Source organism: Amphibalanus amphitrite, unplaced genomic scaffold (genome assembly GCF_019059575.1).
Source record: "Amphibalanus amphitrite isolate SeventyFive unplaced genomic scaffold, NRLGWU_Aamphi_draft 001012F_arrow, whole genome shotgun sequence".
NCBI lineage: Eukaryota > Metazoa > Arthropoda > Thecostraca > Balanomorpha > Balanidae > Amphibalanus > Amphibalanus amphitrite.
This window is the reverse complement of record NW_024882506.1, coordinates 168,898-193,391: the sequence shown is the minus strand read 5'-3', so window position 1 is coordinate 193,391 and position 24,494 is coordinate 168,898. Positions and strand designations below refer to the sequence as shown.

Here is a 24,494-nt window from a genome sequence, read left to right as displayed (position 1 = left end):
TCTTTATATATATATTTTTTAAACAAATGTGCAATACCTATTTGTTGCGGACGCGAAACATTGGAGAAAAGTGTTGAAATGTGTTTCGAAAACCGTTGTTGCTATTCAGCAAGCTGATCAATCATGTCCATTACCTTCCGTTACTCTATGATACTACAACCAACGCCTAACACAGACAACAAACAAAGAAAGTACGGAGGTAGTTACACATGTGTATTCTGGGCATACAAACACTTGCATTGCGCGACAGACTCGTCTCCAAAACAATACGTTATCGCCGAACCCTGACGACCTCCATAAAAAACAACACCTGGCCGGCCTGTGTGTATGGTGGGGTGTCACACGCGCACACGCCGGTCGTACGTACTTAGAGATCTTTCTCACAGCGCACGCCGCCCGTACTGGGCGGCACAGTATCATCGAAACAATGTTGGGCGACCCCACTGACCTTCCTCCTTCCTCCAGCGCCAAACTAAAATGCGCCTTATGGAACCACAGCACGTGACTCTGAGCGAATGGAACTCTGATTGATCAAATGGCCATTATCAGTTGCAGTGTACGACGTACGTGGTACCTCAAACCCGGTAGGGACTGCACCGATATGACGATGGGCAAGATACGCGGCTAAGGCGACATTTTACTGCCGCCGCAGACATGCTGGACATCGCTACGGCAGTGTAGACCGGAGAGGACTGACCGCTCAGGTGACAACCTCACTGTCCTTTATGACTATGAAAACACCGTCCTATTAGATCCATGATACTGCGTTACGCTTTCGCTTTCCGGCAGGTGGCGGTTTCGTTCGCCGACCGGCCGCGGTAGTTATAGCGTTTGCGCATTCGGACGATACAGTTGTGGATCTTGGTGGCCGTTCCTAGTCTCACCTTCAGTATTGAACAGAGGTCGTCCCGCGTCAGCAGCAGCAGCGCCTCGCCGTCAATCTCCTGGAAAACGGAGCCGAGACGTCAACCACCGATAGCACCGGCTGTTACTAGATGCACCCCGGAACTCAACTCGTCCCTGAAGTTCCCGGGAGCGCCGGTCCTAAACCCACCTCGCTCTGAAGATGCTGAGAGCGTTTGACCCCACCCCACCTTGTTACCGTGAGCGCTTCGTCCCAGACCCACCTCGTCTTTGATGATGTCGAGCGACGACCCGGCGTCTCCGGTCGGGCCGAAGTGGCCCAGGAACCGATGCACGGTCTCTGCGTCCCACACGTGGATGGCGCTGTGCATGGCTAGAAACCGGTCGACAGTGTTCAGCTTCTTACAGGTCGGCCAGACTCCGCGCCGTTCTGTGGAAAGAGGGGGAGGAGGAGCAGAATTAGAGACCGAGAACAGGCAGAGAGCGAGCAGACATTAAGAGCAGAATACAAACAGGAGCGGAATATAGATCGGCTTCGCTCCGTACCGGGTGCGGGCGCGTCCTTGTCGAAGACGGAGTCGGTGACCTCGCTGGCGATGCTGCTGATGTCCCGGGAGAGGGTCACCACCTTCCTGGCCGGAGGCGGCGGAGGGTCGGTCGAGCTCGGAGGGTCAGTGGCGGGTACCGGCGGCGACGGTAGCTCCACGCTGTGGCACACAACACACAGTCAGCACAGTCAGTACGCACAATACACATAGCAAACATAACACGGTCCGGACCAACCGTCGGACCAAACCGGAAAAGGGGAACACTGCCAGATATTTATTGAAACAAAGCGACTCATGCAAGCTGAATTTTATTTCTTGCTGCAAACTTCCCCACCGTTCTTAGAGCCATCTATCCGTACCACAAAGCTGTCTGAACCCCCAGCGCCGTACCTGTCAAGCCCCCCCCCCCCCCCCGGCGCACCCACAGAGCCTCTCGGAGTCAATATACCCTGTCTCTGTCCTACCTGTCGAGCTCCTTCTCCTCCGGCAGGGCCGAGGCGCGCCGGTCCGGTGTCACCTCCCGCTGCCCCCGGTACGGACACTGCTCGGTGACGATATGACGCCGGTAGCGCGGCCCGCCGGCGTTCCCCAGGCCGGCACAGCCCGGCGTGCCGCAGCGGCCGGCCTGGGGCCGCGTCACCGGCGGCGTGAGCGGGTGGCCGGTGCGGCGGCACCAGCCGGGCGCGTACAGGCCGGGCCCGTCGGCGGCCACCCACTGGTCGGGCGCGCCGCGCCAGCCGTCGGGCCGCAGCCGCACCAGGCCGTGCCGGCTCACCTCCACCACGTGCATGACGCGCACCAGAGCCGGAACCTGGAGGGGAGCGGGACGTCAGCGCAGGCCGGGGACCAAAGACGGAGGGACTGGATGTGCCAGAGCTGAACGGTGTCACTGCTGAACGACATCGCGAAAAACCGGCAAGATCATAAATAAGAGCAAAGGAGCTGGAAAACACAAACATGCCAGCTTTAGCGTCATCCACGGGAAACAAAGTACGTACTGAAATAAAACAAACACTTACTCAAAAGATGAACCCATCGACCAACCAGACTTGGTTACAAGATAAGTGGATGCACGCTAAATAACGATCACAGAGCTCATCCTCTCAATCCCACCATACCTGGTTATCTCAGTCAAACGGACAAACGCCACACTTACCCTGACATCGACGGCCTCGACTCGCATGCCCGGGTGTAGAGTAGGGATGTTCCGTGTGCGTAGCATCCGGGCTGGCACCGGTAGGGACCGGGTACGAACCAGGTGAGTCTGCCACCGGAACGGGCCGTCCGCCTCCGTCCAGTCTGCGGCCGGGAGGAGGACACGGGTCAGCGCGGAGCACGGCGTACGGGGTGGTACGGACCAGTCAGCTTGGAGAAATAAAGCTTGGAGTAGTACCAGTTCACGAATGAGCGACGATAGTTACGATTTCAGGAACGTCCAGAGCAAAGCAAACCATCAATTACTGTAAGCAACTATCACAAACACCTCATCGCGCCGGCAACCTCTCCAACGCACAGACTCGATCGTCAAGGTCCTGGCACCTACTATGGACGTCAAACCGCTTGAGACCCCACTTTTTTGCGATAATTTTTAAATGCGTCATCTCTCGTTGACAATATTGTGGCAATGTGTGTTTCAGAACCTGCCGAAACTTTTATTACTAAGGTATTTTGACGCCAAACGATTATGAAAGGTACTTCTCATTCACTCGTAATGTTAAATTTCACGGAACGAATCTGCTGTTTGGGTAGAGGCTAAGCGCTCATGGGGCGGAGCCACGTAATGACGTCAGCCCTAAGCTCCGCCCTACCCCTCCGGCGCTCCTTGCCCGGCGACCGGTCACTCGCGTCCCTCGCTCCATTCAGGCTTGATGGTGGTCGGTAGCTGGTAGCGGCAGCGGGCGCTGGTAGATGGCATTTAGAGCAGATGGCGCTGGTGGCGGGGCTCGAGTGTGGCCGAGCGCAAGCCTCTGCCCGGGCCTGAATTGACCTTAGCATTACGAGTGAATGAGAAGTACCTTCCATAATCGTTTGGCGTCAAAATACCTTAGTAATAAAAGTTTCGGCAGGTTCTGAAACATACATTGCCAGAATATTGTCAACGAAAGTTGACGCATTTAAAAATTATCGCAAAAAAGTGGGGTCTCAAGCGGTTTGACGTTCATAGTAGTCAGTCCTCACACAACCACTCTCCTCCTCCCCCACCTGTTCAACTCAACTCACCTGTTGGGTTTCCTTGACTCACCAGTGCATGAGGAGAGGCAGGAAACCGTGTAGGAAAGAGACGCGCCAATTCTCCTGGTTACGCTGGGCGCTGAACGGCCAGCAGCCCCCTCTTCCCCCCCCCCCCCCTCCCGGCTGCTCACCGCTGGGCGGCAGCACCGGCACGCCGTTCTCCTCAGCCCAGGTGACGGGCCGCAGTCGGGGCGAGCTCAGCTCGGCCCAGTAGCCTGGCGAGCCGCCGGCGCCGTCGAAGGCTACCAGCACCCGGTCGCCGCGCACCTGGGCCACGCGCGCCGGCCGCATGTGGCGCGGGTGCGCCGGGTCTGCCGCCTCCAGCCGCTGGCCGGCGCGCACCTCCATCTCCACCTAAAGGGCGGCGCACAGAGACCGTGACGGGCACTGGGTATTACACGTTTACAGCCACGGACAGTGGACAGCGGCCGTGACGGGCATTGGGTATCACAGCCAGGAACAACAGCAGCGGCCGTGACGGGCACTGGGTATTATAGGCAGTGCAAGTCGCAACAAAAACCCATGCTTAGTAGCTTGAATAAAATTAAGCTAAGCAGCTATTTTTTAGAATGACTGTAACGAGATTGGTTATGATTGATCGGCTGTCATACACGACCATTACTGAGATTGAACACAATTTACAGTTAAGGTCACGTCCAAGCAAATACTCAGGTGTTCAGCAGCGCGCGGTACCCGGGCCCAGCTGCATCTCCTAACCTACCCGCTGGATCGGCTTCTCGTCTTCGATGACACAGGTAAATGCGGCGTCCGGGGCGGCGCGGGCGCGCAGCTCGCGCAGGTAGTCGGCCCAGCGGAACGGCGCGTGCCGGCGGCCCGGCGGCGCCTGCAGGTCCGTCTCGTTGGTCCGGTGCCGCTCCGTCCAGCCGCAGGGGAAAATGTCGCGCGAGCTGCTCTCCACCCAGAAGTCGAAACGCACGCTGTAGCCGTCAAAGTGCAGCCTCAGCCGCGAACCTGTGTGGGACCGGAGGGGCTGGACGTCAGTCAGGGGACCTGATGCAAGACACAAAGTGTCAACATAACCAAGCCGCGTGTTTAGTCATGTCGCCATTACTATCCCGCCGCATGAGAGTCGGTCGACATGACATCTCGCAATTTGTAGGTGTAAATTAACCTCTGTATGACACATAAGTAAGACATTTATATGACACCTCGTACGTATGACACCTCACTAATCACCATGGCAGGTGACACGCACCTGACACCTCACTATGACACCACTGACACGTACCTGACACCTCATCAAGACACCACTGACACGTACCTGACACCTCACTATGACACCACTGATACGTACCTGACACCTCTGCCACAGTACAGACGCAGGTGAGGGACGGGTCTCGCGGGTCCACCGCCTCCAGACGCTCGCCGACATTGAACGGCAGCCGGGCCGGCGGCGGGCCGTCCTTGGGATCCGGAGCCGCCACGGCGGTCGGCAGTGTGCGTCCCAGCGCGTCCAGGTAGACCGACCACGAGAACGAGCCGGTACCGGGGTACACCAGGGGCTGGCTGTCCTGGGAAAGGAGAGAGGAGATGGTGTGGTAATGCACCATATATCAGAGGCTGGGCGAGCTGGGGAAGGGGAGGGCGATTGGTGTGGTTATCCCTCATGTACGACAGGCTGGGAACCCTGGGGAAAGGGGAGGGGAGCGCAGGGGTTTATAGCCGAATCTCAGAGTATGGGCGTCCTGGGGAAAGGGAGGGGAGTGCGTGGGTTCTGATACCCGTATGACAGAGGCCAGGTGTTCGTGCGCGGGTTCGTGCTTTGTAACCAGACGTTGGATGCCTTAGGGTAGTAGAGGAGAAGGTGGGTTGGCTGGCACTGAAAAAGGGGGACAGGAGGGATATTCACAATATAGAGGCACGACACTTTTTGTCATTACTAAGGAACAAATGAGCATTTATTGATTATTTTATCGTCACTTACCTATCTTACCTAAGCTAAATTAAACTTGTGTTTTCTGAAATTGCATGGCGCAGCTGTCTCTTCGCAATCACCGCCACCTGTGATGCCCAATGAATATGAATGGGTTTTCCCTGTAGAATTGTTTTGATTGGTGACATTTACTTTGGGAAATAAAACGGAGCTCCCACATACCATTTTCCTTCTTTTACTCTTTATTGCAGCTACGTTCTCTTTCTGACTGGGTGTTTTCTGCATTTTGACATCTATTCCCCTTCTCTTCTTATCGAGAGCCTCTCGTCCAGTGCTGACGTCGCGGCAAACCTGTCAAAGAAACGAAACTCATTACTTTAAAGCAGACACCGTCAGACAAAACGCCTCTCATGAACAATGAACATGAACGGAGAGACATATAAGCAATACTGTCTGTGACAGTGCCCACCGAACACAAACAAAAAGTGCCCCATTGCCCACCTTGCACAAAAAAATTGTGTTCAAATATTGCCATTTAGCATAGGAAGCATTCAACACCACTCTGTTGCTGAGAAAATTTTAAAATGACAAAGGTACTCACGGATCATAACCCTCTGTACACTGTACAGCCACGTAAAACAGCAGAGGCCTCAGCGCGAACACCGGTAAGATTACCAGCCCCTTCGCTCTGTGCGACTCCCGGCGCCCTTCGCGGGTCCTCACCCTGCTGCAGAACTCTCCGCCGGAGGTGAAGTCGGCCAGACAGCCGTACGAGCCGCACACCGAGCACCAGCAGATGGTGTCCGGCTGGCGGCCAGTGCCACCGCGCGGACACGCCGTACGGCCGGAGCCCGAGAACGCCGTGCGCGCTGACCGGTCCAGCACCTCCACCAGGCCGAACTCGTTCAGAAACAGCTGCAAGAGGGATCGCGGGGGAGTGGTGTCAGTGAGCGGGATAGTAGGAGAGTAGTAGCCATAGTTAGTCAACGGACAGCGAGACACACGTGCAGAAGGCATGGTCATTTGGTCATTCAAGGTAGATGACGTGGAAAGGAACATTGTGAATCATCGTAGATATTGCCCGTAAGAAAGAAAATGTACGACATACTACTTCCAAGCCAGGAAACAAAATATTTAAATGTTTGATAAATCAAGCTAATGTCAATGCAACAAGCATCGAAAATGTCAACAGCAACAACAAGCGCCAATATGACGGAAACGTCTGCTTACATGCGTTTCCTTTGTGTCAGGCTCCTCGCGTTTTCTCTTTTTGGTGATATTGGCGAATCCGGACCAGTTCCAGGCGAGTTCGTCTATACTGCAGATCTCCTCCAACAGCGACTGCAGCTCCCTGGGGTCCGATATGGGCCGCCGCTCGGGACTGGGTGTCGGAGACAGCGGGCGGCGCGGCGGCACCGCTATCAGCCGGGGCGGAGACGGCTCCGGCGGCGGCCCCGGAGGCTGCCTCGGGGGCGACTCCGGCGGCGGCGGAGGCAGCTCCAGATGCTCGGTATCGCGCACCAGCGGCAGAAGCACGTCCTTGCGTCGGCGCTGGCGCCCGCCGGGCCGCGGCGCAGTGCTTTCCGTGCTGCCAGAGCTCGGACCGGCGGCCGGAGGGTCAGCAGGCAACGGCTGGGACGGCTGTGAGTCCTGGGAGCTTGGAGCGCCAGCTGGAGGGTCACTCGGCTGGGCCGGGGGCGGCTGCGAGTCCTGGGAGCTCGAACACACCGCCGGAGGGTCGCTCGGCTGGGGCGGGGGCGGTTGTGAGTCCTGAGAACTAGGCTCCGTCGACGGAGGGTCACTCGGTTTGGGCGGGGGTGGCTGGGAGTCCTGAGAGCTGGGCTCGGCCGGCGCCTGCCGCGTCTGCGTACCGCCAGCGGCCGAGGACCCACTCCCATCTCCCTGTACCTGCTCCAGCAGCCCGTCGATCAGCATATCAGCCGTCTGCGGCGACTGGGCTGCGCTGTCCACACAGTCAAATATCTCGCTCACCGCCTTCTGCAGCTCCTCGTCGACACTAACCCGGCTCGGCCTGCCGCTCACCGCCGGCCCGTCAGCCTCGGAGGACGGCACCGTGGCGGGCTCCTCACATACCTGCACCTCCCCATCATCAACCACCAGCGGCCGGTCGGCCGGCGGTGGCGCCGGAGGCCGCAGTGAGTGCAGTGGCATGCTGGCGGGACCGGCGGTCCTCTCCAGACGACCATGGAACACGCGTGCGTCCGCTGCCCGATTCGTCACCGGCGCCACAGACACGGGTGACACGCCGGAAGTGGTCGCCGTTACACAGCCGTTGGCAATGCGAACGTTGATGACACCGGAGGGAGCTTTCTCTGTCCCAGTGTTCGACTCAGGATTTGGAGTGCCGGTGTGACTGACTACAGCCTGGGTGACCGGTTCAGCGGTAAGGCCCGAGATGGGTACTACGACCGGTGGAACGGTGGGCTTCGGTGCCGAGCTTGGCACAATCATCGCCACAGCGCCGACGCCTAATTTTACGGCAGCTTTCACTTTGACTTGTTTAGCTGGCTTACTCGACAACACAGCCTCGCCTACAGTCTTGTGTGTTCCCTTGTCGGCTAGCTTATCGCCCATTTTCATGGCGGAAGTCACTGCAGGGGCCTCAGCGGTCCGGCCGCGTTTGCTGGCCGGCTCAGCGGCGGCACTGACGGCCGACCCAGCGGTAGGAGCGGCGCCCACAGCGGCCCGCGGCGGCCCACTGACTGTCTTTCCCGCTGTCGAGGCGGCTGTCACAGAGGTCCGCGACGGCCCGCCGGCGGTGGTGGTCTGAGTGCCGCTGGGGAGCGCCGACACGGCGGCACGGGGTCCGGCCGGCACCACCGGCAGCACGCCCACGCCCGGCGCGTCGGCGCGCTCCCCGGGCTGCCGGCGGTAGAGCACGATCCGCTCCTTGCCGCCCACCATCACCACCTGGGCGCGCACGCCGGCCAGCGTCACCTTCTGAACCACAGACGGGGCGGTCGAGGTGGACGGAGCGGCCGCCGGGGTGACCGCCGCCGGCCGCGGCTGGATGTTGACGGCCGGCACTACAGACCGGGTGGTGTACACGGGCGGACAGCGGGTCCGGGGCGCCGCAGTCCTGTGGATCAGACAACCGCGGTCACACGGCGGAGGGCGGAGGAACTAGCGGTTAACGGAGATGGGCGACAGATGGCGCGCATAACAGTGTCGAGTCTGGTCATCATATTCAAGGTACGGTACGGACTTAAACTTTTTTATCAAGGTACATACTACATATCACCAATAGGGTGATTTAGATTAGAGTTGCATTGCTGAACCAGATTGAAAATTCACCTCCGAATTGCATAGATTTTACGGAGTGTGAACACCATCTATTAAATTCTGAAACAATAAGAAAAACATTCGCAACGTCAAATAAAGCAGAGGACGGGGAAACAAGGAAAAAGAACACTTACTTTGGCCCAACCACTATGACTCTCTTGTTGTTATTCAGCGCGCTTGGCGTAACAGTTTGGTTAACCTGAAAATGAAGGTATACAACGTAAAGTACAAGTACGGGACAGTCGTCCCAAGCTTTGAGTCAGCCACCGGCCATGGGAAGCAGTCAAGATACCAAAATAAGCCCCTCCTAATGCTGAAGAGCGAGTATGCTGTCAATGGTGTAATCGATACCGTTGGTATGGGTACGGCAGAGATGACTTTGTGAAGCTGATGATGAAACATAATCAGATAACTATTGCCTATGAGAGAGAGGATAATGACTTACCGTTGCCTTCGGTTTGACGATGACAACCTGGGAGGGTGACTTTCCCCGGGGAGCCGGCGTGGCCGTCCCGGGAGCTACCTCCCGCCGCGCTCTGCCACCGATAGTGATCACCGGCAGGGAGGTAGAGATGGTCACCGGCGCCTGGGCGCGCACTGGACGCACCGCAGCCGCCTGGCGCACCGCCCCGCGGGCCCGGACGACGGTCCGCGCCCCTGCGCGCGGTCCGGTCGGCCTTCTGACTGCGCTGGGCCCCGCAGTGGCGGACCGCGGCGCTAACAGCTGCCCCGGCAGCGCCGACGGTGGCTCCCCCTGCGCCGATTCCGCCGCAGATGGTGGCGCCCCCTTTTCAGTCGGTGGGGCCGGGCCGGAGGCCGAAGCCGTGGGCTGCCCAGCGGTGGACTCCGCTGGTCGTCCCATAGCAGCTCCCGGTGCCGATGGCTGGGTATTGGCATTTTCCGGCTGAAAACAGTGACATAAAACCAAACTCTGGACCACTAATTGACAGTATTAAAAAAATATAAACCTGGCGTTTGTGCTTACAAAAAATCTTGATAAACAAATCATAAAACTGTGCCAGTAACAAGCATATCCTTGGCCATGGCTATCATTTATCAATGCTCTCTTATAGTGCCAATCAAAAGCCAAGAGTGCTTCCGGAATGATTACACTAAATCAAAGTCAGGCAATAATATGCATTCTCTAGAAATGTCCTCAAGGATATGAAAACTCATAATATGTATCATAAAACTCATAATAAGAGCATAATCATAAAACTCATAATAAGAGCATAATATGTGAGGGGTATATGCATAGATTGGTAGCAATACTTATAGGTAGGTACTCGCATATACCTAAACAAAATTCTTACCTCCAAAGCCATCTGCATGGCTTGTAAAACATCCATATCCTCAACCAGATGCAGATTGGGAGAATGTAAGAATGACAAATCTGCCAGATCTTTGTCCATTGTCTGAAATATATTTTATTACCAAATTCTTATTTGGCTAGGTCGACAAAGGTTCCCAATTATAATGACATGAGAAACTGAACATTAGGGTGGTCCGTTTTTGGAAAATTTTCGCTGAGACAGCTCGGCTGTTGCTCTTTAGATGTGTTTTTGGGCGCTGATCACGAATCTGGCATCAGAATTGCAATTTTCGAAAATTTCGAGACCGCACTGATCGATCAAAGATTTTCAAAATTACTGAATTTTCGACGTTCAGGCTAACCATTGCTAAATGCTGCATCTGTCGATGAAAATTGCGCTAAGGCATGATAGACAAAACCTTTTCAGTCATCTTTACACCAGTCGCAGTCGTCTTGTGTCAATGACACGCCTAAAAAATTCGTCCCATCATTATCTCCACACCCGAGCTTCTGTTGGCGCTCCAGAGATGGCGCTGCTATCGGCTCCGCGCGGCCATCAGCTGTATTGTTTATTTATCGGCGTGACGGCACAGCTGGTGCTGCGATAATGAGCTGTGGTGTGGTAAGTAGTTAAAGCGGTTCTTATTTGTCGCATTTTAAGGTCATGAGTGGTTTTAAAAGTGAATAGCATTCACATCTAAGTCGCATATATACCAAACTTCCTTCCTTTATAGATGTTTACCCGTTTTCCGACAGGCCTTGCATTCGATATTGGCAAGTGGAGTTTTTAACTTTTTACAAAGGTACCTATATGCCTGGGAAAATGTTTTATTACACAAAATATTCAATCCTCACTGTTCCATTGTGTTTCCATTGTGTTTCCATTGTGTTCCATTCCGGGCGACGTGTTTGTCGGACACATTTCGTGCAGTGATCGGCATACAGGTGTGGCAACAGCTGAACAGCTCATCAGCTTTCTTAGCGAGCGAGGCGTGGACGTGTCCACGGTCACCACCATTGGTGGTGACGGCACCAGCTCAGTGGTAGGTCACCGCGGGGGCTTGATGGCTCACCTTGAGCGGCTCCTCGGCAGACCACTCACGCGGGTAGTCTGTCTCAACCACCAAGCAGAACTGCCTTACAGAGCGCTCTTTCGGAACATAGACGGTGAAACCACAGGACCATCCAGCTTCTCCGGTCCAATCGGCCGGATGCTGGCGGGTCCGGTGCACCAGCTGTCGATGGCCCAGTTTCGGCCCCTGTCAGGTGCGGAGCTGCCCGAGGTTCCTCCAGACGTGCTGAGTGGCCTCAGCAAGGACCTCCACCTGCTTTTGGAGTGTGCCTCTGCTGTTGCATCAGGCAATGGCACAGCGGTGGCCCACCGCCAACATGGCAAACTGAACATGGCCAGATGGCATACCGCCCAAAGTAGGCTCCTGCGGGTTTACATGTCCGAGCAGTGTCCGAGCGACGACCTGACCACTCTGGCGGTGTATGTGGTGACCGTGTATGTGCCGGCAATTATGTCCATCAGACACCAGCCAGACCTGGTCGAGGCACCAAAACACCTCTACAATCAGCTGGAGCGACAGCGCCGGCATCTCAGTGGTGTCGCGCTCGACACAGTTCAGCAGAGTGTGCGCAGGAACGGCTATATGGCTCACCCCGAGGCGGTGCTACTCGCCATGCTGGGTGATGACGACGACGACGTGCGGCACCAGGCGGTGCAGCTGGTGCAAGAGGCACGAGAGCGCCAAAAGCCGGACAAGGTCAGGTCCTACAAGGTCCCAGAACTTAACCTCGGTGCGAAGTCATACACCGAACTTGTAGATGTGAATAAGTACGCACAGGAGAACGATGTGGAACCGCCATTCATCCGTTCACTCAGCGTGGAGAAGCTGAATGAACTACTGGAGACGCCACTGAGAACACACATACCGTGCCATACACAGTCGACGGAACGAAGTGTGAAACTAACCACAGAGGCAGCGGCGGCCGTCGCTGGAAGAGACAGACAGGACGGATACAGCCTGAACAAGGTGGCCTATCGCCGGCGGCTGCGGAGCAAGCCGATTTGAGAGATGCAACATTCGATGAGCGGAAAAGTTTCGCGTTGCCAACGCGTTGCTGTTGTAGCCTATTGGGCACCACTGACTGCCTCAGTTTTTTCTCGGTTCTTCAAAATGTAGGTAGGTATTCGGTGTCATGCATTTTAACTATATGTCAAAGCTTCAGTGTATCCTGCGTTTAAATTGGTGCAACCCAATATGTTTTGTCTGTCAATATATCTGTCGAAGTATTCGCTAGTGAGGTATTTATAGAGTGGACGATAATCCAAGCAATAACATTCACTATTTGACCAAAATAGGTACTATGGCATCCATGGCAGTGTCAGCAGACTCTCAGAATCTCACTCGGGTCGACTCGGATGGACTCGGATCGGAATGTCTGCCAGCGCTGGCGGCTGTGATGCTTTTTAGTCTCAGCGCGTGAGCTACCGTCAGACATTACCTTCGATCCGGAGGTTGGTAGTAGGTATCGGCCGCCATTAAAAAGTAACGTTACGAATTACGATAGTTAGGGGGTGCGCGGGTAGGCGGAGACGTTAATAAAGGAGGTGTTGATTTGGGGGGGGGCTGGAGGGGCTTACAGCAGTCATGAAAGCGGCACATCTATGCAGGCTATTTACGGTGACCTAGCTTGACCTTGACAATGACCTCGACCTTCATGCTGACTCAAGGCATACTCTGGTTGATTCTCGAAATGGTACACATGGCAAAACAACCACAACCACTACAAAACAACAGCTACAAATTGGCCAAGCATGGTTCAATTTGCGCGAAACATGGCCAATCGGCGTTTTCGGCCGTGATATGACCTTGAAAACGAGGTCATATCTCCAGAACCAAAGGTCACAGATTCTTCAAATTTTAAGTCATGCTCGACAAAGGATAAATGAGCAGCTAGACTAAATTTCAGATCTCTATCTCAAAAGACGTAGCGTGCAGCGATGATCAACTACCTGGACGGGGGTAGGGATGGGGGTTAGGAACACTTCCCCTATTTGTATTCGAGGTTTGAAATATGGATACCTAGGTCTAAAATATGTAACATAATAAGCATTTCAATACTACAACACACTCACACCACATTCCGCAAAATCCGCCTAACCGTCGCGGCGATAAAAAACAATGCAGCTGATGGCCGCGCGGAGCCGATAGCAGCGCCATCTCTGGAGCGCCAACAGAAGCTCGGGTGTGGAGATAATGATGGGACGAATTTTTTAGGCGTGTCATTGACACAAGACGACTGAGACTGGTGTAAAGATGACTGAAAAGGTTTTGTCTATCATGCCTTAGCGCAATTTTCATCGACAGATGCAGCATTTGGCAATGGTTAGCCTGAACGTCGAAAATTCAGTAATTTTGAAAATCTTTGATCGATCAGTGCGGTCTCGAAATTTTCGAAAATTGCAATTCTGATGCCAGATTCGTGATCAGCGCCCAAAAACACATCTAAAGAGCAACAGCCGAGCTGTCTCAGCGAAAATTTTCCAAAAACGGACCACCCTACTGAACATAAGAATATAAATGCATACTTTGGGACTGATTTAATCAACAAAATAGCACAATAAGGTTCAAATATGACATTATTCTATTTCATTAAGCATATAATAGAATTTCTTCACTTTTCACTACATAAATACCTCAAATAATATGCAAGCAATTGTTTTCAGTGTTGCCATAGTTTTTGATTCTTATCTTTCATCATTTCCAATTAAAATTACCTTTCTGCTGACACAATGTGAGCACGCTGTTTTTAAGTGGTTAAACTACCTATTTTCAACTGTTTGTACGCTTAAAACTGTCCTTGAGTCAAATTTTCTTCTCGTTTAATTTTCATTTCACGTAGTTTAATTTTTATTTGTTTGAATAAATGCCAAAAATTGAATACAACAGCTTAAAACTGAACAGAACAAAATGAAGCTATCACTATGCTGCCTATAAGACCCACTATTGAAATTTGAAACATGCTCTTATATGACTAAAATGTTTTTTCACATGCTCTGCCATTTATTAAAAATATGCAATTGGGTCTAACACGTTCAGTAAGTTTCTAAAACACCGAACAACCAAAATACAGATGAAAACACAAATTGAATTGTACTAAATATACCTACATCCAAGTCCAACCCATCTATCTTTGATCACAAATTATAATTTCAAGCTCACTTTATTGTTTATATCACATTGCAAAAACAGTGGCATCAAAACAATATCAAATTTATCCAGTGAAGGGTGGACATTGACATATGGGTGTTACGCAGTTATCATTCATTAATGGTAAATGTTTGTATTTAAAAATCTGGATTTTACGTCAGCAGACATAAGACTCACAAAAAAGGTTTAAGTTCAGCAGCATAACTACTAAAACAAGACAGTTTGAGTTGCTGACAAGTGATAAATCCATGGTTTGCAAATTTCTGCAACAAATTGTCAATATATTCACTGATACAATCAAATAACACTGTCAGATGACTGTCAAATATCTTGAAGAATACATAAGAATCTTGATTAAAAAAGGCAAAAATGGCACACAAAGGTAAAATGGCAAAAACGGAAAGCACAATTGGCTATAAAACTATGGAAAGCAATAGTCCGAAATGTAAAAACACTTATCCACAGTATATAGAGAACTCACTTATCAGTTTTGTGAAAGCAAAATTTATCACCTCGATTAGATTCACAAAAAATGACTGCCAGCCGTGCCAGCCTTTCCTCACAATCAGCAGGCAAGTAAAACTCGTAATCTAGGCTCTCTCTATCGCCTGGATAAAAATAGGCCCCGCCCATCCCAATCAGCTGCTGCATGACGAGTTGATGACGACAACCACTACTTACCAGCAACCAATCTAGGGATAGCGTACGTGACAGTAATGGTGCAGCGGTTGCAAAATATTACATTGTTATTCAAACGGTTTTTGCTTTTAGGGCCTTGTTAGATGAGGATGAGGTTAGATTAGATGAGGTGTTGATGAAGGCAGGTATTTTTTTTAAATATTTTTTTTGACAATTTTTTGCCCTTGTTTTACTTAAGCTGAACCCGGGACCACCTGAAGTCTAAACCTTATTTTATATAACATGTCAATGCTGATGCTGTCTTGAAATGTGAAATTTAGACAATGGTTATAGGAATAATGAATAGCAATTTCACCAACAACATTTTAATCTCTAGGAAGTGCAATTAAAATTAAAATCACTGTCTGCCACACTGCTCCATCCTGGTCATGCAACCAACGTTCATGGGTGGTGTTTCACGGCAGAGCACGCACTGCAGTGCTCAGCACTGCAGTGCGCTGCGTGTGTCAGAGCATTGGGTTTCCATGGCAGTGTCAACAAACTTCACTGTGACGCTAAGCTATGACAGCATCCCAGAACGCTAGCACGCTGCGGTACCAGCACCAGCAGCATGCTAGCAGTATTTGAACTCAAACCTCTGTTCTTGGTACGGTTTTTCAGAACCTCTCACTCTGTTCCAAACGCGATTGATCATAAACTAAGAGATCACATGCAACGTCATTTGAGTGATGCTATGGTATGCCGTAGCTACCAGTGCACACAGTGTCTGGATGGTGAAACAGGGCCATTATTAATCACATTTGCTTTGCTTTGTTTCAGCAGAAACCTGTCTGCACATGGGAGGAGCTCAACAAAAGCCCATCAAGTTCATGCATGGCAGTGGATCTCAACAGGAGAAAACCAGAAAGAACATGGATGCTTGTAGATTGCAGTTGTACACTGCTGTTATCACCTGATGTGCGTGGCTGGCATTGCTCCTGGCAAGAACCACCTGCAAGTGATGAGAATGAGATGGTGCCTCAGTCGTTGAGTGTGCTGCAGTGTGAGAGGCGCCCTGATCTCTACTTTGTGATAGGTTTCCATTGGAGGTTCAACTGAGAAGTGAGAACTGACTGTGACCATGCTTGAGCATGCCAGTGGAGCTTTACATGCTTAGGGCAGCTTTTGAACAGATGCTGACCATGGCATGTCCCATCCAGTTATCACGTGCACAGAATGGTGGGGGGAGGGCAACTCTGGGCTCTTGAGTCAGCCCTACTGCACAGGGGGTACAGATGGCCGCTTACGTTTGGTGTGTCCTGCACTGCATTATCAAGCCCAGTCTGCGCCACAGGCAATGGGTCGGGCTGCACTATATTAAAGGCAGACTATCTTGCAAAGGAGGCTGGCATCCTCTCCCATAATGACACACCAATTGGCAATCATCGCTGCGATGATCACGAGGGTGTCCGCTTATCTAACATGGTGAGGTGGAGAGCCAGTTCAAGCTGGCCTGAGGGATGGTTTTACTTCATCTGAGGCCCCCTTTCCCCGCCTGCCAGGTCCGGTCAAACGACCGCTTCACAGTGAACGACTTGCAGTGGATGCCGTCCCACAGCGCAACGAGCTCGCCGACCAGAGGCGGCGGCCAAGAGGCGGCCGCGCTCCCCCAGTCGACGGTCCCGGTGGACGTCGGCGACGCCCACCGCGCGACCATCAGATCGGCTCGCGACAGCGCCGTCGCCGACTGACCGCATGACTGGTATCTGTTCTTGATGTGGGACCGACTGCCACCGCCGGTCGCGGAAGGGCATCGCTCATCGGCCATCGACGTCCGCCAGCTTCGCGTGGGTCACTGTTCGGGCTGCCACCAATACACCGAATCGGATGGAACCCTGTCGGCGAATGCCGGCGGTGCCCCGACATCGACTGCGCGGCGGCCAGTGCATCGCGTGCCGGGAGGAGGCTGGCACCCCCGATCGGTCATTGGTCACAAACCGTGTCCCAGCTCATGACTGCATCCAGCGCAGCTCTGTGAGATGTTCTGCAGCTGCTGCAGTCTGCCGCGTGTGTTAGTGAAAGAAGAATGAACATGAGAAAACCTCAAAACTTTATGCCTATTCGCAATTGACCAGTATTGGAATAAGTTTGGATTTTGAGAATTTGTGTCCCTGTGCTTGTGCCTGTGTGGAAAGGCATGCTTTACGGTGTACCATCTCAATGTCAAATCCCGGCTGCGCTGTGCGGATTTGTGCGGCTGCTGACAGGCCACCTGGGTGCCAACGTATGTGCGAATCCGCGAATACGTTGTGTTTCGTCAGTCAGTATCGTTCTGAAAATATTGACTGCAATAGGCTATATAGCGTATGACGGTTCAGCCCAGCAGTAATAACTGACCATTGATTGGGCGAATTTTGTGTGGTGGTTCGCTAATACATAACCTAAAGAGTGTTTTGCCGGAATCGTTTAGTAGCAGAACTGACCGGAATATAAGTAGAATGCAATGGTTTGAATCGTTAATTTGTTGAAACGATTGTTCTCTGAGACCACTGTGTAACTTTTGACCTGAGAATCACCAATTATAACGACAATGGGGAAGCAGTAGGCTGTACTGTAGAGTGTAGGCAACACTATATAGTTGGCACACATACGGAAGCACACGACTTACGCAGTGGACATCTGCATCATGCATGTTAAGGTTTACTGGGAAGAGTGAGAAATTAGTCAGAATATAACTGACTAAGGAAAATAGGCGATATTTCCTATTGAGCTGGGGCGGAGAGGGGGAGGGGACGTGTGGTCAGCTATGCCAATAATTCATTCTCTTTATGCAGCTGTGTAAAAGGGCGTCCGTTTTTGGGTGAGACCTTCCCCATCGGCCATTTCCAAGTTAAATCGTGGTGGAGAGTCTGGAGACCTCAGCCTCGGTAGTCGGTACCCTGCGCGCTGCGCCACCTTGCGAAACATAAAGCAGCAGTCCTGACATCTACAGGCGTGACTTTTCATGAAAGCGCGGATGTGTTCGCGCTTATGCGAAAAAAATGCTTCCGAGTATGGTTGATAATGAGATTAATTGTTGTCATTTATTTATTAATTCATTGGCAAAAGTACCCTAATAAATCGGTAAAATAGCTTGAACTGTATCGTATTTCCTTGGGAAAAAATGACGAACTCATCCTAAGACATCCAGATTATTGGATGCGTTCGTCAGTTGTAAGTAGTTCAAGTTTTTGGGAAAATTTGCTTGTGGAAAATCATAATATTTCAAAGATATGCCTATTTTTGAATAATTTATGCATTCATCTGCATTGAAAAATGATTGTAAAGCAAAAGTGCAAAAGATAATTGTCAACTTATTTTCTCAAATCACAATTTACGAACGCACAAAACTCCAGCTTTTAATTTAGTGCGTGTGCGAATTGCGGTCAAGAAAAAATATTTAAACTGTCTATATTCCTCTTAAAACAATGAAGGATGAATGAGGAAAACGCTGTTTTGAACAATTGTATATTTATTTTTTCTTAATTAAGCAAAAGTACAAAATTTTCAACTTTTATTACATTTGCTCTCACAAAATCCATCACTTTTTAGCATGACGTCATGTCAGCCAAATTTACTAGCGCCATCTCTGGAGAGCATCTTTCGAAACCTCCAGACGATAGAGAGAGCCGTAATCTATCTCCCAAACAAACTAAAAAAAATCGCACGTAAAAATCTAGGCGGTAAACCATGTGCGTGAAGTTGGCGTCGGATTCGGATTCGTATTCAGCGTCGAGTACCGAATCACTTGAAAACGTCATATCTGGTCAATTCGGGGACGGGGAGCACGAATATGACATTAATTTTGCCCTAGCAGGTATCCCTTATCCCTTAATCGTCCCTTAAATGACGGGGCGCGCCAAAAGTGCCTCAGGGGCTCTTCCGATCACGAAAATAATGGTCCCAGGCGATTCCCCGGGTCGATATCTAGCCGCACCACCACTAACTTCACACGTGCCTCATATCCCTTATCCCTTAATCGTCCCTTAAATGACGGGGCGAGCCAAAAGTGCCTCAGGGGTTCTTCCGATCGCGAAAAGAATGGTCCCAGGCGATTCCCCGGGTCGATATCTTGCCGCACCACCACTAACTTCACACGTGCCTCATATCCCTTATCCCTTAATCGTCCCTTAAATGACGGGGCGCGCCAAAAGTGCCTCAGGGGTTCTTCCGATCGCGAAAATAATGGTCCCAGGCGATTCCCCGGGTCGATATCTAGCCGCACCACCACTAACTTCACACGTGCCTCATATCCCTTATCCCTTAATCGTCCCTTAAATGACGGGGCGCGCCAAAAGTGCCTCAGGGGCTCTTCCGATCGCGAAAATAATGGTCCCAGGCGATTCCCCGGGTCGATATCTAGCCGCACCACCACTAACTTCACACGTGCCTCATATCCCTTATCCCTTAATCGTCCCTTAAATGACGGGGCGCGCCAAAAGTGCCTCAGGGGTTCTTCCGATCGCGAAAAGAATGGTCCCAGGCGATTCCCCGGGTCGATATCTAGCCGCACCACCACTAACTTCACACGTGCCTCATATCCCTTATCCCTTAATCGTCCCTTAAATGACGGGGCGCGCCAAAAGTGCCTCAGGGGCTCTTCCGATCGCGAAAATAATGGTCCCAGGCGATTCCCCGGGTCGATATCTAGCCGCACCACCACTAACTTCACACGTGCCTCATATCCCTTATCCCTTAATCGTCCCTTAAATGACGGGGCGCGCCAAAAGTGCCTCAGGGGTTCTTCCGATCGCGAAAAGAATGGTCCCAGGCGATTCCCCGGGTCGATATCTTGCCGCACCACCACTAACTTCACACGTGCCTCATATCCCTTATCCCTTAATCGTCCCTTAAATGACGGGGCGCGCCAAAAGTGCCTCAGGGGTTCTTCCGATCGCGAAAATAATGGTCCCAGGCGATTCCCCGGGTCGATATCTAGCCGCACCACCACTAACTTCACACGTGCCTCATATCCCTTATCCCTTAATCGTCCCTTAAATGACGGGGCGCGCCAAAAGTGCCTCAGGGGCTCTTCCGATCACGAAAATAATGGTCCCAGGCGATTCCCCGGGTCGATATCTAGCCGCACCACCACTAACTTCACACGTGCCTCATATCCCTTATCCCTTAATCGTCCCTTAAATGACGGGGCGCGCCAAAAGTGCCTCAGGGGTTCTTCTGATCGCGAAAATAATGGTCCCAGGCAATTCCCCGGGTCGATATCTAGCCGCACCACCACTAACTTCACACGTGCCTCACATCCCTCATCCCTTAATCGTCCCTTAAACGACGGGGCGCGCCAAAAGTGCCTCAGGGGTTCTTCTGATCGCGAAAATAATGGTCCCAGGCGATTCCCCGGGTCGATATCTAGCCGCACCACCACTAACTTCACACGTGCCTCATATCCCTTATCCCTTAATCGTCCCTTAAACGACGGGGCGCGCCAAAAGTGCCTCAGGGGTTCTTCCGATCGCGAAAATAATGGTCCCAGGCAATTCCCCGGGTCGATATCTAGCCGCACCACCACTAACTTCACACGTGCCTCACATCCCTCATCCCTTAATCGTCCCTTAAACGACGGGGCGCGCCAAAAGTGCCTCAGGGGTTCTTCTGATCGCGAAAATAATGGTCCCAGGCGATTCCCCGGGTCGATATCTAGCCGCACCACCACTAACTTCACACGTGCCTCATATCCCTTATCCCTTAATCGTCCCTTAAATGACGGGGCGCGCCAAAAGTGCCTCAGGGGCTCTTCCGATCGCGAAAATAATGGTCCCAGGCGATTCCCCGGGTCGATATCTTGCCGCACCACCACTAACTTCACACGTGCCTCATATCCCTTATCCCTTAATCGTCCCTTAAATGACGGGGCGCGCAAAAAGTGCCTCAGGGGTTCTTCCGATCGCGAAAATAATGGTCCCAGGCGATTCCCCGGGTCGATATCTAGCCGCACCACCACTAACTTCACACGTGCCTCATATCCCTTATCCCTTAATCGTCCCTTAAATGACGGGGCGCGCCAAAAGTGCCTCAGGGGCTCTTCCGATCGCGAAAATAATGGTCCCAGGCGATTCCCCGGGTCGATATCTAGCCGCACCACCACTAACTTCACACGTGCCTCATATCCCTTATCCCTTAATCGTCCCTTAAATGACGGGGCGCGCCAAAAGTGCCTCAGGGGCTCTTCCGATCGCGAAAATAATGGTCCCAGGCGATTCCCCGGGTCGATATCTTGCCGCACCACCACTAACTTCACACGTGCCTCATATCCCTTATCCCTTAATCGTCCCTTAAATGACGGGGCGCGCCAAAAGTGCCTCAGGGGCTCTTCCGATCGCGAAAATAATGGTCCCAGGCGATTCCCCGGGTCGATATCTAGCCGCACGACCACTAACTTCACACGTGCCTCATATCCCTTATCCCTTAATCGTCCCTTAAATGACGGGGCGCGCCAAAAGTGCCTCAGGGGCTCTTCCGATCGCGAAAATAATGGTCCCAGGCGATTCCCCGGGTCGATATCTTGCCGCACCACCACTAACTTCACACGTGCCTCATATCCCTTATCCCTTAATCGTCCCTTAAATGACGGGGCGCGCCAAAAGTGCCTCAGGGGTTCTTCCGATCGCGAAAATAATGGTCCCAGGCGATTCCCCGGGTCGATATCTAGCCGCACCACCACTAACTTCACACGTGCCTCATATCCCTTATCCCTTAATCGTCCCTTAAATGACGGGGCGCGCCAAAAGTGCCTCAGGGGCTCTTCCGATCACGAAAATAATGGTCCCAGGCGATTCCCCGGGTCGATATCTAGCCGCACCACCACTAACTTCACACGTGCCTCATATCCCTTATCCCTTAATCGTCCCTTAAATGACGGGGCGCGCCAAAAGTGCCTCAGGGGTTCTTCTGATCGCGAAAATAATGGTCCCAGGCAGTTCCCCGGGTCGATATCTAGCCGCACCACCACTAACTTCACACGTGCCTCACATCCCTCATCCCTTAATCGTCCCTTAAACGACGGGGCGCGCCAAAAGTGCCTCAGGGGTTCTTCTGATCGCGAAAATAATGGTCCCAGGCGATTCCCCGGGTCGATATCTAGCCGCACCACCACTAACTTCACACGTGCCTCATATCCCTTATCCCTTAATCGTCCCTTAAACGACGGGGCGCGCCAAAAGTGCCTCAGGGGTTCTTCCGATCGCGAAAATAATGGTCCCAGGCAATTCCCCGGGTCGATATCTAGCCGCACCACCACTAACTTCACACGTGCCTCACATCCCTCATCCCTTAATCGTCCCTTAAACGACGGGGCGCGCCAAAAGTGCCTCAGGGGTTCTTCTGATCGCGAAAATAATGGTCCCAGGCGATTCCCCGGGTCGATATCTAGCCGCACCACCACTAACTTCACACGTGCCTCACATCCCTCATCCCTTAATCGTCCCTTAAACGACGGGGCGCGCCAAAAGTGCCTCAGGGGTTCTTCCGATCGCGAAAAGAATGGTCCCAGGCGATTCCCCGGGTCGATATCTAGCCGCACCACCACTAACTTCACACGTGCCTCATATCCCTTATCCCTTAATCGTCCCTTAAATGACGGGGCGCGCCAAAAGTGCCTCAGGGGTTCTTCCGATCGCGAAAATAATGGTCCCAGGCGATTCCCCGGGTCGATATCTAGCCGCACCACCACTAACTTCACACGTGCCTCATATCCCTTATCCCTTAATCGTCCCTTAAATGACGGGGCGCGCCAAAAGTGCCTCAGGGGTTCTTCCGATCGCGAAAATAATGGTCCCAGGCGATTCCCCGGGTCGATATCTAGCCGCACCACCACTAACTTCACACGTGCCTCATATCCCTTATCCCTTAATCGTCCCTTAAATGACGGGGCGCGCCAAAAGTGCCTCAGGGGTTCTTCCGATCGCGAAAAGAATGGTCCCAGGCGATTCCCCGGGTCGATATCTAGCCGCACCACCACTAACTTCACACGTGCCTCATATCCCTTATCCCTTAATCGTCCCTTAAATGACGGGGCGCGCCAAAAGTGCCTCAGGGGTTCTTCCGATCGCGAAAAGAATGGTCCCAGGCGATTCCCCGGGTCGATATCTAGCCGCACCACCACTAACTTCACACGTGCCTCATATCCCTTATCCCTTAATCGTCCCTTAAATGACGGGGCGCGCCAAAAGTGCCTCAGGGGCTCTTCCGATCGCGAAAATAATGGTCCCAGGCGATTCCCCGGGTCGATATCTAGCCGCACCACCACTAACTTCACACGTGCCTCATATCCCTTATCCCTTAATCGTCCCTTAAATGACGGGGCGCGCCAAAAGTGCCTCAGGGGCTCTTCCGATCGCGAAAATAATGGTCCCAGGCGATTCCCCGGGTCGATATCTAGCCGCACCACCACTAACTTCACACGTGCCTCATATCCCTTATCCCTTAATCGTCCCTTAAATGACGGGGCGCGCCAAAAGTGCCTCAGGGGTTCTTCTGATCGCGAAAATAATGGTCCCAGGCAATTCCCCGGGTCGATATCTAGCCGCACCACCACTAACTTCACACGTGCCTCACATCCCTCATCCCTTAATCGTCCCTTAAACGACGGCGCGCGCCAAAAGTGCCTCAGGGGTTCTTCTGATCGCGAAAATAATGGTCCCAGGCGATTCCCCGGGTCGATATCTAGCCGCACCACCACTAACTTCACACGTGCCTCATATCCCTTATCCCTTAATCGTCCCTTAAACGACGGGGCGCGCCAAAAGTGCCTCAGGGGTTCTTCCGATCGCGAAAATAATGGTCCCAGGCAATTCCCCGGGTCGATATCTAGCCGCACCACCACTAACTTCACACGTGCCTCACATCCCTCATCCCTTAATCGTCCCTTAAACGACGGGGCGCGCCAAAAGTGCCTCAGGGGTTCTTCTGATCGCGAAAATAATGGTCCCAGGCGATTCCCCGGGTCGATATCTAGCCGCACCACCACTAACTTCACACGTGCCTCACATCCCTCATCCCTTAATCGTCCCTTAAACGACGGGGCGCGCCAAAAGTGCCTCAGGGGTTCTTCCGATCGCGAAAAGAATGGTCCCAGGCGATTCCCCGGGTCGATATCTAGCCGCACCACCACTAACTTCACACGTGCCTCATATCCCTTATCCCTTAATCGTCCCTTAAATGACGGGGCGCGCCAAAAGTGCCTCAGGGGTTCTTCTGATCGCGAAAAGAATGGTCCCAGGCGATTCCCCGGGTCGATATCTAGCCGCACCACCACTAACTTCACACGTGCCTCATATCCCTTATCCCTTAATCGTCCCTTAAATGACGGGGCGCGCCAAAAGTGCCTCAGGGGCTCTTCCGATCGCGAAAATAATGGTCCCAGGCGATTCCCCGGGTCGATATCTAGCCGCACCACCACTAACTTCACACGTGCCTCATATCCCTTATCCCTTAATCGTCCCTTAAAT

At 52.5% G+C, this 24,494-nt stretch overlaps 1 protein-coding gene across 2 annotated transcripts; it reads right to left on the bottom strand.

Moving 5' to 3' along the window:
- Positions 1 to 200: 200 nt before the first annotated feature.
- Positions 201 to 14,930, bottom strand: LOC122369168. Of its 2 annotated transcripts, none has more exons than XM_043343671.1 (15): positions 13,941 to 14,930; positions 10,155 to 10,256; positions 9,287 to 9,745; positions 8,976 to 9,040; positions 6,769 to 8,638; positions 6,262 to 6,453; positions 5,761 to 5,889; positions 4,960 to 5,176; positions 4,366 to 4,616; positions 3,776 to 3,998; positions 2,569 to 2,711; positions 1,877 to 2,223; positions 1,411 to 1,571; positions 1,128 to 1,294; positions 201 to 944 (listed from the first exon to the last, which is right to left on the bottom strand). In XM_043343671.1, exons 2-15 carry the CDS (start codon positions 10,251 to 10,253, stop codon positions 768 to 770), a joined length of 4,500 nt encoding a protein of 1,499 aa, XP_043199606.1. In that variant the 5' UTR covers positions 10,254 to 10,256; positions 13,941 to 14,930; the 3' UTR covers positions 201 to 767. The 2 variants fall into 2 exon arrangements, with proteins under 2 accessions (XP_043199606.1, XP_043199607.1); XM_043343672.1 differs by having other exon boundaries at positions 14,855 to 14,927.
- Positions 14,931 to 24,494: the final 9,564 nt, after the last annotated feature.

Bases quoted from the DNA above. Each gene is read 5' to 3' on its own strand.
- LOC122369168 (XM_043343671.1), bottom strand. From the start codon at position 10,253: ATGGACAAAGATCTGGCAGATTTGTCATTCTTACATTCTCCCAATCTG. The intron at 9,746-10,154 runs GTAAGAATTTTG...CACTGTTTTCAG, and splicing joins CCATGCAGATGGCTTTGGAG to CCGGAAAATGCCAATACCCA. The intron at 9,041-9,286 runs GTAAGTCATTAT...CTTCATTTTCAG, and splicing joins TCGTCAAACCGAAGGCAACG to GTTAACCAAACTGTTACGCC.